The sequence below is a fragment of the Sinocyclocheilus rhinocerous genome, unplaced genomic scaffold (assembly GCF_001515625.1).
Source record: "Sinocyclocheilus rhinocerous isolate Xijiao unplaced genomic scaffold, SAMN03320098_v1.1 scaffold297, whole genome shotgun sequence".
NCBI lineage: Eukaryota > Metazoa > Chordata > Actinopteri > Cypriniformes > Cyprinidae > Sinocyclocheilus > Sinocyclocheilus rhinocerous.
In genome coordinates, this window is record NW_015649240.1 from 796620 (window position 1) to 809689 (window position 13070).

General features: G+C 35.5%; 1 protein-coding gene across 1 annotated transcript in view; it reads left to right on the forward strand.

Annotated features, from left to right (window-relative positions):
- The window catches only part of LOC107710477 (gamma-aminobutyric acid receptor subunit alpha-2-like), a 74253-nt gene that overhangs the window by 13609 nt on the left and 47574 nt on the right, over positions 1-13070 (forward strand). Inside the window, exon 4 of the mRNA XM_016515252.1 lies at positions 9349-9416. Within this exon, the coding sequence (XP_016370738.1) occupies positions 9349-9416 (68 nt within the window). The remainder of the gene's footprint in view (positions 1-9348; positions 9417-13070) is intronic.

Here is a 13070-nt window from a genome sequence, read left to right on the forward strand (position 1 = left end):
CTGTCACACCCAGGACAAAGAGGCAGAAAGGCAGGTTAACGTAATTCAAGGGTTTAATAACAGGAACTTAGGAGAGGCTTCCAAATAAAAAGAGTTCAACATAGGCAGTGAGGGAAGCAAAACACAGTCTTATCTGGGTCGGCACTCCGGTCCTCCGGCCGAGAACTGAGGAATCCGATGGTTGAAAGGCAGATCGGGAGGCAAGGAACCAGGACAGAGAAGCTTGCAACCTTGAGACCAGCCGATGAGTGAATGAGGTGAGTGAGTATTTGAGTGGTGTGGTAAGTGGGTGCAGGTGTCCGTGATTAGTAATCGGGTGATTGAGCGGGTGTAGGAGGCTGATTTGGCTGGTGAGGCAGGTGTTTCCGTGACACTAACATGAACAATACATTTGATACAGTATTTATTAATATTTTTAACGTTACATAATAAAAATATATTAATTTAGTTCATGTTAGCTCTGGGGTTAGTTAAAACTAAAACCATTAAAAAACATGTTTGTCACTTCAAATAAAAACAAATTGAAATAAGTTGAAATATTAAAAAAACAGTAAACTTATTTTTTTAGCTAGTTGCCATGGTGACATTTCTCATTTTTGTTTAGTTTAATTTGATGTACTAAAATAACTAAAACTGAAATAAAAGAAAATATAAATTATACAGACATATTTAAAAAAAAATTGGATTTTGTCAAATAAAAATGACAAAAAACACTACAAAATTACTAAAACTTTCCCTAAAATATAATTGAAAACAGAAAAAAATTAAAATAAAAACAAATTAAAAATATTAATAATTCTTATAGTAGTTTAACTAAATGTTAACTAAAATAATTTAAAAAACATGTCTGTCATTTTAAATAAAATAAACATTAAATAAAACTCATTTCAGCTATTTGCCATGAATGAATACAAATTATACAGAGATATCTAAAAAATATATAGAATGTTTTTATATCTAAATATAACAATTGTATATAATTAATTTATATACAAATTTTACATAATATTAATTTGTTACATTATTATTAATTTGTATAATATAAACTTAATATAACTTAAATCATATTAATATTATATCATATATATATATATATATATATATATATATAACTTATAGTATCTAAATGATACTAAAATAACACTGGTTATTAAATAATTTTAACAGATACAACTTTTGATTTTAATAATAATAATTACAAAATATTTTTATATCAGAATAATGTTATAATGTCTCTTTTCAAATTGACTCACTGATGTTTCTCATCTTTTAAATCACCTGCTTTTTGTGTCTTGTATGCATAACGGTTAATCCGGTGAATCATGTGTTTGTTTATGTAAAAGCTTTTTTGTCATCCTCCGTCACGCCCATCCGTTCACAACACCAGACCCAGGGGAAAACAGCCTGAGCGGTCGATATACTCATCATTCCTGAGGCCAAACTCCCACAAACCCCCTGTTCCTCAATCCAATACGGCAGTCAGTCAATCTCAGGATGGCCGAATGTGTCAGTAAATCTGAATGTGTTGTTATACCGTTAATGTTTATGGCTGATTAACTTTTGCAAGCGAATCAAAGAGCATCTCTCATAGTACAGGGGAGTTTAACACTGTTGGAATGAGGATATAATGACCTAATAAATGGAACATTTAGAAGAATCATAAACCAGACTTGGATAATCATTTCGTCCTCAAGAGGCTATTGATTTAGTTCAAGGTGAATTCATGGTGTTGTAATTGCCATTGCAAGTGTTTTCTTACATTGGAGAGGTTGAATCGAAATTGTTTACTCTTTCTGATTCGAGGTTGATGAAGATTGAAAAGCAGTTGGTAGCATGTGATAGAGAGCATCACAAAATGAATCAGTCTGAATCATTCACTGTGATCTGGCTAGTTAACAAACGCAATTTAAGCTTTGTTCAAAAACCTAGTGAGCTGTCAGTGTTGCCAGGGTTTCATTTTTTCCACACATTTGGGCTATTTTGAAAATGTTGTCGCAAGAAAATGTACAGATCCACATCACAAACTAGAGGTTACATGAGTTACACCCACATCAGCAATTTTAAGGTTGGTTAATTGAGCCACTGTAGATTAATTGTACATTGATGCTTGTGTTTAGACAAAACTAGTAAATGTGGAGAGAAGATGAGTGAAGCAAGAAGAAAAGAGTATGTAGGCTATAAATAATGGTCTTGACTCAGATCAGAAAATATCAGAGATGATTTTAATGTATTGTGTGAAAAGATTTTCTACAAGAATTGGGGAAGTGGAAGGATTAGGGCCAAGGCATTTTAGTGCAAAAACTAGCCTCTAGACTTTTATGGATAGCAATGTCAGTGTATCACATTGTGACAGTGTTTTCTATATTTATATCTCACATTTTAAGCAGGTTATCATAAAAAATGCTTTAACAAAAACATCTTCCCAAATTTAGATTGAGAATCTTTTCGAAATCTGTTGTCAACAAAAGAGAAGCTTTAAAGTTTCTCTGCAGTTATAATATTTCTTTACTGATTTGATTTTTGTGTTAAATAATAATGATTATTATTATTATTATTATTAAATACTATTTTTACATTTGAATAATAATATTAATAAAATTGAAATAATATCTTGATTATGACTTATTTTTATTATTCTTATTATTAAATACTCTTTTTTATTTTACAGTATAATAGTATTACTGCAACAGTAATGTATTTCTTTATTGATTATATTTTTTACATAATAATAATAATCTTGATTATTATTTTTGTATTACTAATAATGTTGTATAATCATAATGAATGTGCGAAAAACAGGTGTGTGTGTGTGTGTGTGTGTGTGTGTGTGTGTGTGTGCTTATACACAGTTGTGAGGTGACGACTATGTAGAACGTTCCAAACCATTCAGTCAAGTTCCCTTTCAATTAGAACACAGTTTTAAAATGCCAGTGTCTATTTAGATAGTAATTAAACAGCAAGGCAGTTCAGGAAGAAAAGAAAGAGGTCAAGTCAAACAGAGAGGGCATTCCCTCAGACGTTACGCATCGCTCTGCTGCATATGCGAATAATGTCATGTATATAAGAGCACTTCTTTATAAACCTCCCCCAGTCTCATTTCAGACGGTCTCATTTCAGATTTCAGTCTCTCAACCCTTCCCCCGTCCCTCTGAGACCCGGCCGAGCCACTTTACATTCACTCAGACACACAGACCGCTAACAACACAACTGTCTAACCCCGCAGAATAATGGCATCTGATAGCCATGCACAATAGCTGCGGTTAATAAAAGCTACTTAAAACAGTAGGTTTTTTTATGCCTTCCCAGCAGTCTTTCATTTCTGTCAGAGATTAATGTCAATTCAGTGGTATTTCTCTATTTTTTTTATTTTTTTTATTAATTTTTATCCTCGTTGGGATGGTGCCCAGACGGTTATGTGGCATTGAGTAATGAGGGCAATTGTAGAGAGTGAGGCAGCCATTGTTTTTAAGATGAGTAGTCTTAATTATTAGTGCCATTACTAGACTTGCATTATCATTACTGTTGCTTATAGTTTTATTTTATTTAAACTGCTTATTTAGGTTTCTAAGAAAAAGAAAATTGACTTACAATTTGAACCTAGCAAATGGTTAAAGAACATCTCATAGACTTACACTGAAGGAGGAACCCAGGACCAGAATATCTTTAGAGATTTGTGGGTGAACACTTTTGAGTCAGTAAAGAACATTGTGCTGCAGGATTTGTGGAAAAAAAATATTGAATTGTGATTCTTCTGATAAAAATTGCGATTGTGACCCTTTTATTAAAGAGCTATAATAAAAATTAAACAGTGATATTATTATTATTATTATTATTAAATGAAATATAAAGAAAATAAGAAAAAAATATAAATATATACTTGTCACGCCCATGGATGGTTTTGTGTTTGTTTTTCCTCCCCCACGTGCTCCATGTCCTAGTTTTCCCCCATGTTTGATTATGCCCTTATTTGGTCTTTCCTGTTCCTGTTCCCATTATGTTCATTTGATTCCAGCTGTGTCCCATTTATTCCCCATTTAATTCAGGTATTTAAGCCCTGTGTTTTCCTGAGTCCTGCGTCCAGTCTTATATGTCAACCCTATGTCCTAAGTGTGTGTTCCTTCGTGTAAGTCTTTATTTTGGATTAATAAAGATTGTTCATTGTGTTATTCCCCCGTCGTCTCCGTGCTCCTCTTTCCTGCACAGTAGGCAGACCGTGACAGAAGACAGGACCTAAGAAACAGTAAGCGGCACCGTTTCTCCCCGTGTTTTTGTTTCCGTTTTTGAAAGTGTTTTGTTTTCCATTCCCTGTTTCGAAATGGAAACCGCCACAAGATTTGCCACACTAGATATTCACAGAGATCTTCCTTTTATAGACTTCGCCCGGGAATTCTGCGGGCTCGCCATGATGACGGCGTTGGATAACGCCACCCTTAATTCGTTGTTCTGGATCAGGGCCAGTTACCATCGCCCCCTGGACTGAGCTGGAGGGAAGGTACCGATTCAGAACCAGCTTGGCGTCAAGCTCGTCGTCCACTCAGCTGTCAAGCCCGACCGCTGTACTCTCAAGCCCGCCGGCCAATTCCCTCCCAAGCCCTCAGCTGACAGCAGCCCGCTCCTTAACCCCAAACCAGAGAAGGAGTTTATTTTGGATTAATAAAGATTGTTCATTGTGTTATTCCCCATCATCTCCGCGCTCCTCTTTCCTGCACAGTAGGCAGACCGTGACAATACTATTGTAATACCATTTTACTGCAAAATTAACATTTATTTTATGTATAAATATTAATATTTATTAATATTATTAACTATAAGTATAAAATAATAGTAATAATCATTTTATTTTACGTGTCTTCTTAATTTCAGTTTCAAACCATTGAACTTTTGTTTTGGTGGGAAAAAAGTGCAAGGAGCCCTTTAAAGCTTCTCATTTGTTGGCAACAGGTTTAAAATGTTTTCATTTCAAATCTGATTAAAAAGTGATATGTTGAGACACTGAAAGCATCAGATAATGAGCTACTTGTGTGTAAAAGAACATAAAAACGCAGTCTTTCTGATTTGATATGCGGATAAGCCATAATGAATTTCGATTTTACTTTAATTAATTGTTCAGCCCTATAGCAACCATCTAAAAATCGCATAGCAATGGACTAGAAACCACTCTCAACACTTTAGCAACCACTGCAACTAGACGAAAACATCTAGTTTGAATAAAACTTCAATGTTTTTCTATGTATTTTTATACTTTCCCAGCAGTCCATTGATTTTGTGCAGAAACGGCATGCAAAATCTAGCCAGAGATGAATATCAATGGATTTTTTTCCCCCTTTTCTATGCGTGTGACATTGTATAATTAAGGCAATTTTTGAGACATGACAGAGACAGACAGAAAGAGAGAGTGACATTGTTTTTAAGATGAGCAGTCTTAATTTCTTCTTGTTTGTTTGATTGCTGTTGTTGTCGGTTGATTACTCAGTATTTTTATCAGCTTGGCATTTGTGAAACAGGAGAATAAGTGAACAAAAACCCACAGAAAAGACATCAAAGCATCCTGGTGTCTCCGAGCATTTCTCCTCCTGCTCAGCGCTGAATAAACCACCCCTACATTAGACAGCTATTAATACAACACACCAGCCTCTCTGAGCTCAGAATACACTCGCCACTTTAAGCACTAAAGAACCACTGAAGACTCCCGGGCTCTTGCTTTGAACTTATGAGCTCATTTATGAGAATCTATCATTCATTCTGATATTTATCTGCATATGGGACAAAGTGCTGCTCTGCATTTGTTTGCATTGAAACTCCTTTTTGTGTGTGTGTGTGTGTGTGTGTGCCTACTTAACCATATTTTTTGGGGAAAATTGTACCCAAAAGTGAGCTAAACCTGACAAAATCTCCAAAAACCTCCCTTTGGGGACGTCCTCATTTGTAAAACTGGTATAAAAGTAAAGTAAACAAAGTTTTTTTTAAATAGTAAAAATGCAGAAAGTTTCCTGTAAGGGGTAGGTTTAGGTGTAGGGTTGGTGCAAGGTGATAGAAAATACAGTTTGTACAGTATTAAAACCATTACGCCTATGGAATGTCCCCATTTAGATAGCTAAGTAAACGTGTGTGTGTGTGTGTGTGTGTGTGTGTGTGTTTTTTCAATGATATGTCCGCAAGAGGTGCTATAAGCTATATCATGTTTCCCCATTGCAGATGCGTGTTTATTTAACAACCCAGTTTCATGAAAAACAAACATTCCTGTGGATTCAAAATGGTTGCAACATTATATTGTATTGCTTGTAGCACATTTCATGTCACTTTCTAAACAAAATATCCAGTGTCTGATGCTAAATAGTGCACTGTGCAACGCGACTGTGGCAACTAGAGGTTGAACAATAGAGGATTTTACCGATAACAATAACTAGCTGGCCGATAACCGATTAATCAACCGATAGTTTTTAAAATGGATACTGAATGACAACAAACAACACTCCAAGTAAAATAGCTAAACTTTTACAAATAAAGGGGGAAAAAATGTGCTGACCCATGAAAATGTACTGCACTTTTTGAATGAAATAAATATATAAATATTAACATTAAATATTAAAGTATTATATTTTAGTTTGATCATTCATGTTAGTTCATAATGCATTAACTAATGCTAACAAATACAACTTTGTAATTTAAAAATGTATTTATAAATGTTGAAATTAACAATCTAACAATGAACAATTCTTCTCTAGCATTTATTAACCATAGCAATGAAATTAGAAACATATTTATGCTGTATGTATACTCTCACACTTTATTTGCTTCTATTTTAGAACTCTTGATGATTATGTAATCAAAATAACAAAATATAATACTGATAAGAAAAAGAACTGAAATGCGTTTCAGATTTGTTTGGTGTTTCTGGTTTCTGTTGACTGCAACAGATTGTAACACTCGTGACATTGAATGTTTGGATCTGACTTTTAACCACTTGAGGTACTACTAATGTTAGGCTGCTCTCGTACTGTATAATGACATCAGACCCTTCTCATCTGCTCCAGCAATGGACGCAACCCAGAAAAGCTATCGGTATGCATTTTTGCAGATAACCGATTGTTTCAGCAATTTGTTATCAGTGCCAATTAAATGACAAAATCGATCAATCGGTCAACCTGTAGTGGCAAAGTTTCATTACACCATTTGTGGTATGTATCACGCCACTTCAGAAATGAAATGTCCAGTGAGTGGAGCTAAAAGGTTAATGCTATATTGCACTTTAAAATACCCTGAACCAAGAGTGTTACCTATAAGTAAATGTGAGATAAAATGCATTTGCTAAAGCAGTCATGCCATTTTTGCTTTTCCGTCTACAAGTATTTGAGCTTTTTTAGCATGACTTCACAGGATTCGTACACCATATGACATGGATTAAGTGATGCAAACATCAAACATTGTATTGTGCAAGGAACTGCTAGAAAATACGCCTTTATTCATCAGTAGATTAGATTAGATTAGATTAGATTAGATTAGATTCAACTTTATTGTCATTGTGCAGAGTACAAGTACAGAGCCAATGAAATGCAGTTAGCATCTAACCAGTGCAACTAGCAATGTGTATATATATATATATATATATGTTGAATGTTTGGATCTGACTTTTAACCACTTGAGGTACTACTAATGTTAGGCTGCTCTCGTACTGTATAATGACATCAGACCCTTCTCATCTGCTCCAGCAATGGACGCAACCCAGAAAAGCTATCGGTATGCATTTTTGCAGATAACCGATTGTTTCAGCAATTTGTTATCAGTGCCAATTAAATGACAAAATCGATCAATCGGTCAACCTGTAGTGGCAAAGTTTCATTACACCATTTGTGGTATGTATCACGCCACTTCAGAAATGAAATGTCCAGTGAGTGGAGCTAAAAGGTTAATGCTATATTGCACTTTAAAATACCCTGAACCAAGAGTGTTACCTATAAGTAAATGTGAGATAAAATGCATTTGCTAAAGCAGTCATGCCATTTTTGCTTTTCCATCTACAAGTATTTGAGCTTTTTTAGCATGACTTCACAGGATTCGTACACCATATGAAATGGATTAAGTGATGCAAACATCAAACATTGTATTGTGCAAGGAACTGCTAGAAAATACGCCTTTATTCATCAGTAGATTAGATTAGATTAGATTAGATTAGATTAGATTAGATTAGATTAGATTAGATTAGATTAGATTAGATTAGATTAGATTAGATTAGATTAGATTAGATTAGATTAGATTAGATTAGATTAGATTAGATTAGATTAGATTAGATTAGATTAGATTAGATTAGATTAGATTAGATTAGATTAGATTAGATTCAACTTTATTGTCATTGTGCAGAGTACAAGTACAGAGCCAATGAAATGCAGTTAGCATCTAACCAGTGCAAATAGCAATGTGTATATATATATATATATATGTATGTATATATACATTATTGTACAGAGTGCAAGTAATTAGGTAGAGAAACAGAGACCAGCTCAATACAAATAACTGTAAATATAACATAAATTGCAAGTGAACAAGTATAACACAGAAGGTGCATTATACAGAGTGAGGTATATCAATAGTGTATTTTTCTGTATGGCCAGTGACCATAGCAGTGCAAATGGCATTAGGAAGTAGAAATGTGCAAAGGAATGTGCAAAATATCAGGAGGCATAATAAGAAACACTGTAAGTGTGCAGAGAACACAGGATACTGTACAGAGCAATTTGTTTAGGGTAAAATCTGCCCCTGTAATCATAATTTCTATGAAGAGCAAAAAAAAAAAAATGTTGGTGTTTTATTGTCTTTAGTGGTTACTTCACCGGGAAACTGCAGTGAAATGTATGTACAGGTGCAGTTTTGCAGAAAACTGGTAGTTTTATTCAGCGAAATTTGTAAGAAGAGTCCAAAAAATGTATTTTGAAATTATGCTGTATTTTTATTTGAGTCATGTTTTACAGTTATTTGGTTCTGTTTTTAAGTGTCAATGAAAATGCAGTAGTTTTTGTGAATGTGTGCATTTCTCAGACTGTGTTTTGTTCTGAATAGTCTGTGTAGTAGTTCTGTATTTATATTTCACTGTCTGACTGAAGGCACTTACTGTGGGCCTGTGTTGTTTAGTGCAGCAAGCAGAGGAAATATCAGAAGCTCTTTTGAATGCCAGAAAGAAAGAAAGCTCGGAGAAAGGAGGAAAAAAATTTAATATATTGAATATACTCTTCTCTCAGAAAATGCAGTTTTACAAAGATGCCCCTTTCAAGATAGATGAGACAAGGCTGTCGCCATTGCACTCTGGGAAAATAACACTGGTCATTTTGATGTCTTTTCTTTTTGTTTTCCCAGATCGAGTTACCACAGTGAAGACCGACATTTACGTCACCAGTTTTGGCCCTGTTTCAGACACAGACATGGTGAGTGGAATTCTTTATTGTGCATTTATTTGTCACTGGCGGACAGATAGCATCTCTTTGCCATCACTATCAGCGTCATGGACCAGCACATCACAGATTTTTTGAGCCAAGAACCACCTACCTAGACAAGAACAGACCGTCTGGCCAACCACAGATTGTTTACCTGTAGACGGGCTGCAAAATGTTAATTATTTTTCCAAAAGAACAGGGATCATACAAAATGCATGTTGTTTTTTATTTAGTACTCACCTGAATAAGATATTTCACATAAAAGACGTTTACATGTAGTTCACAAGAGAAAATAATAGTTGAATTTATAAAAATTACCCTGTTCAAAAGTTTACACTTGATACTTAATACTGTGTTGTAATCTGCATGATCCACAGCTGGTTTGGTTTTGTTGTTCATGAGTCCCTTGTTTGTGCTGAACAGTTAAACTGCCTGCTGTTCTTCAGAAAAATCCTTCAGGTCCCACAGATTATTTGGTTTTCCAGCATCCTTTGTGAATTTGAACCCTTTCCAACAATGACTGTATGATTTTGAGATCCATCTTTCCACACTGAGTTCATACACAACTATTACAAAAGGTTCAAATGGTCACTGATGCTCTAGAAGGAAACACAATCTAAATTATTTTTAAAAAATAATGTAAATTATTCTAAAATAACACTGATACATATAGTACCATTCACAAGTTTGGTTAGAAAGATATTTTTAATGTTTTGAACAAAGTCAATTATGCTCACCAGCGCTGCTTTTATTTGATCAATAAAAATACAGTGAAAACAGTAATATTGTTAAATATATTACAAAATATGATTATACTTTACAATATTATTTACAATTAAATTACAATTGTAATTTCATTTCTATTTAAATTTAATAAAATTTAATTTATTCGTGCTTATTTCTTGTTATTATCAATATTGAAAACAGTTGTGCTACTTAATATTTTTGTGGAAATAATGATACCTCTTTTGGGATTGTTTGATGAATAGTTAATAGAAGGTTAAAAAATTATTTTATTTTTTTATTTGAAATAAAAAGGCTTTGAAACATAAATGTCTACTGTCACTTTTGATCAATTTAATGTTTCCTTACTGAATAAAAGTATTCATTCCTTTTAAACAGTAATGTACCTCAATCATCTGTGCAAATGTTTAGCGCAAAATTAAACAATAAAATATGTGTAAACTTCGTGGTCTGAATTTCAATCCAGACAACTGTAAATGTTTTTTTTTAAACTAGCTCTGCTAGGTAGGAAAATCATTTTCTAGACAGCATCAATGTGCAATTACAGCGTTTACTCACTCTATTTAATAATAATAATAATAATAATAATAATAATAGACACCATCCATTGAGATTGGATATATTTTTGTATGCACTGAGCATCAGACAGTCCATAGATGTGACGTCTGAGTCTTAGACTACTTTATGTCTAGTGATGGCTCGTAACGCAGCTCAAACATTAGATAATGGCCAGGTCATGGGTCTCCAGGGAATACGCCTTGAGTGCAATGTAAGTCGCTTTGCACGAAAGCATCTGGCAAATGCATAGTTGTAAATGTGAATAACACAACAGCTGTTCAGTCTTTTATCTAACTGCTGGCTACAGAGGGCTGCCATCTTGTACAGGTGTCATTTTTTGAAAAGCGCCACTGCTAATGTATTAATGTCCACACATATCAAGCAGCGAGCTCTGTTTGGATACGTTTGGGCAAGCGGTCAGTGTAAATAACCAGTGGTCCATGGCGACCTGAATGAGTTTCATATCCGATGGTACCGAGGCAGGAAATGAAAGGCTTTGGCACCTGACTGCATCCGTGACACTCTGAATTAGTGCCTGTGACTCTAATGACTCACGCCATCGCTCTGACACTTCTCAATGGATTCAGAGCTTCTTAATGGAGTTTTTGTTCTGGGGAGATAACATATGACTCATGTAAGCCGCGTTGAATATGTGTGCTAACAATGCGCTCTGATTGTACTTGCATGTGATGTACTATACATTACATGCATACTTAACAGCCCACCCTGGAGCTTCAAATAAACTTTAATCGAAAGCCATAAAAAAAAAATGAAACTTTGATTCAGCTGCAAACAAACTAACAAAGCAAATTAACAATCAGTGCATACAGCTGCACCAGTCTTGCTTGTCTTTGCAGAATTGCTTTTTCATGCTTTCCATTACAGAAATGTATAACCACAGTTTCTGCAAAATACCACAGTAGTATGTACAGTTGGTGATGTAATACTCTTTTTCTGTTTTTAAACAGTATTAAAAAATGTAGCGTTTAAAGATAATGATACAAATAAATAGAAGCACAGGTCCTTGAGAACTGCAAGGCATTTCTGCCTGTCGCACCCCAATGGGCCAGCCACAACGTCATCAGCTGGGAGCCACCCACCTACCGCTCCCTGTGGCTGGCCCTATGACCTTTAGTTTCCCCCCCTGGGGTCATTCCTTCTGAACCACAACCAGAAGCTCCCTTTCTCTGCCTCCTCAGCCAGTTCCCTGAGTGCCGCCTTTTGCTTCGATCCAGTAATTCCAAACCTCTTCAACAGCTTTTGGATGGATTTACCAACGAAGCCTCTGCATCCCACTTCAACAGGGAAGATGCATGATTTCCACCCTGTTTCGGTACATGCTGCCACTAGTTCACTATATTTCTCCTTTCTCCTCTTAAATGCTGAATCCATCATCTCTTCCCACAGTACTGTGAGCTCTGCCATGATTACTGTCTTGGCAGAGATGGACTACAGGATGATGTCTGGCCGCAGAGAGGTTTAATATATTAATATTGATGGAAGCCCTTTTCTACCACAGAATAAAAAAATAAGGTAATTACAACTTTTCATTGCACAATTAAGAATTTGTTTCTTAAAATTCTGAGAAAAAAATAGTCAGAATTGTGAGATTCTGACTTTAAAGCTCACAAATCTGACAGTCAGAATTGTGAGATGTAAATTCTTGTGAGGAAAATGTCAGAATTGTGAAAGAAAAAGTCATAATTACCTTTTTTTATTTTTTATTCTGTGGCAGAAACAAGCTGCCATAAATATTTGCAAAACTTTGTCAGCAAAATAAATATGCATTTTGTTGTCATGTGACAAGGCCTAATACAAGAAATATATAGAGTTCAGGAATGAGTACTGTGTCTTGCTAAAGACGTTACGGGAAAAAGTCTTTTTTTCTCCAGAACTGAAGCCTTTTTCAGTCACGCAGTGAAACTGCATGGCCATTGGTTCGTGCAGTGCATTAAAAAACGAACCAATTGCGACAAAACCCGCCAGAATGGGCGGAGCCATCTGGCTATAAAAGCGGGTGTTCGCCACAGGATTCTCAGATTTCTTCTCCTTCAGCAACGACTCTACTCTCAACGCTAATCCCGAAAGCCTTCTTGCCGTTGACACGCCTCGCAGCTGGACTGAGACCTCTCTGCTCGGCTGACCTGCTTCTTCGCTTCAGCATCACAGCAGCCCCGGTCCTGTTCCCCTGCCGCCATTCGGCGCTTAAAGCCTATGGCGACAAAGCCCGCCAGAGCCCGCCAGAATGGGTGGAGTCATCTGGCTATATAAGCGGGCATTCGCCACAGGATTCTCAGGTTACTTCGACTGAAGCGACGACTGAGTCGTGCAGCTACATAGCAT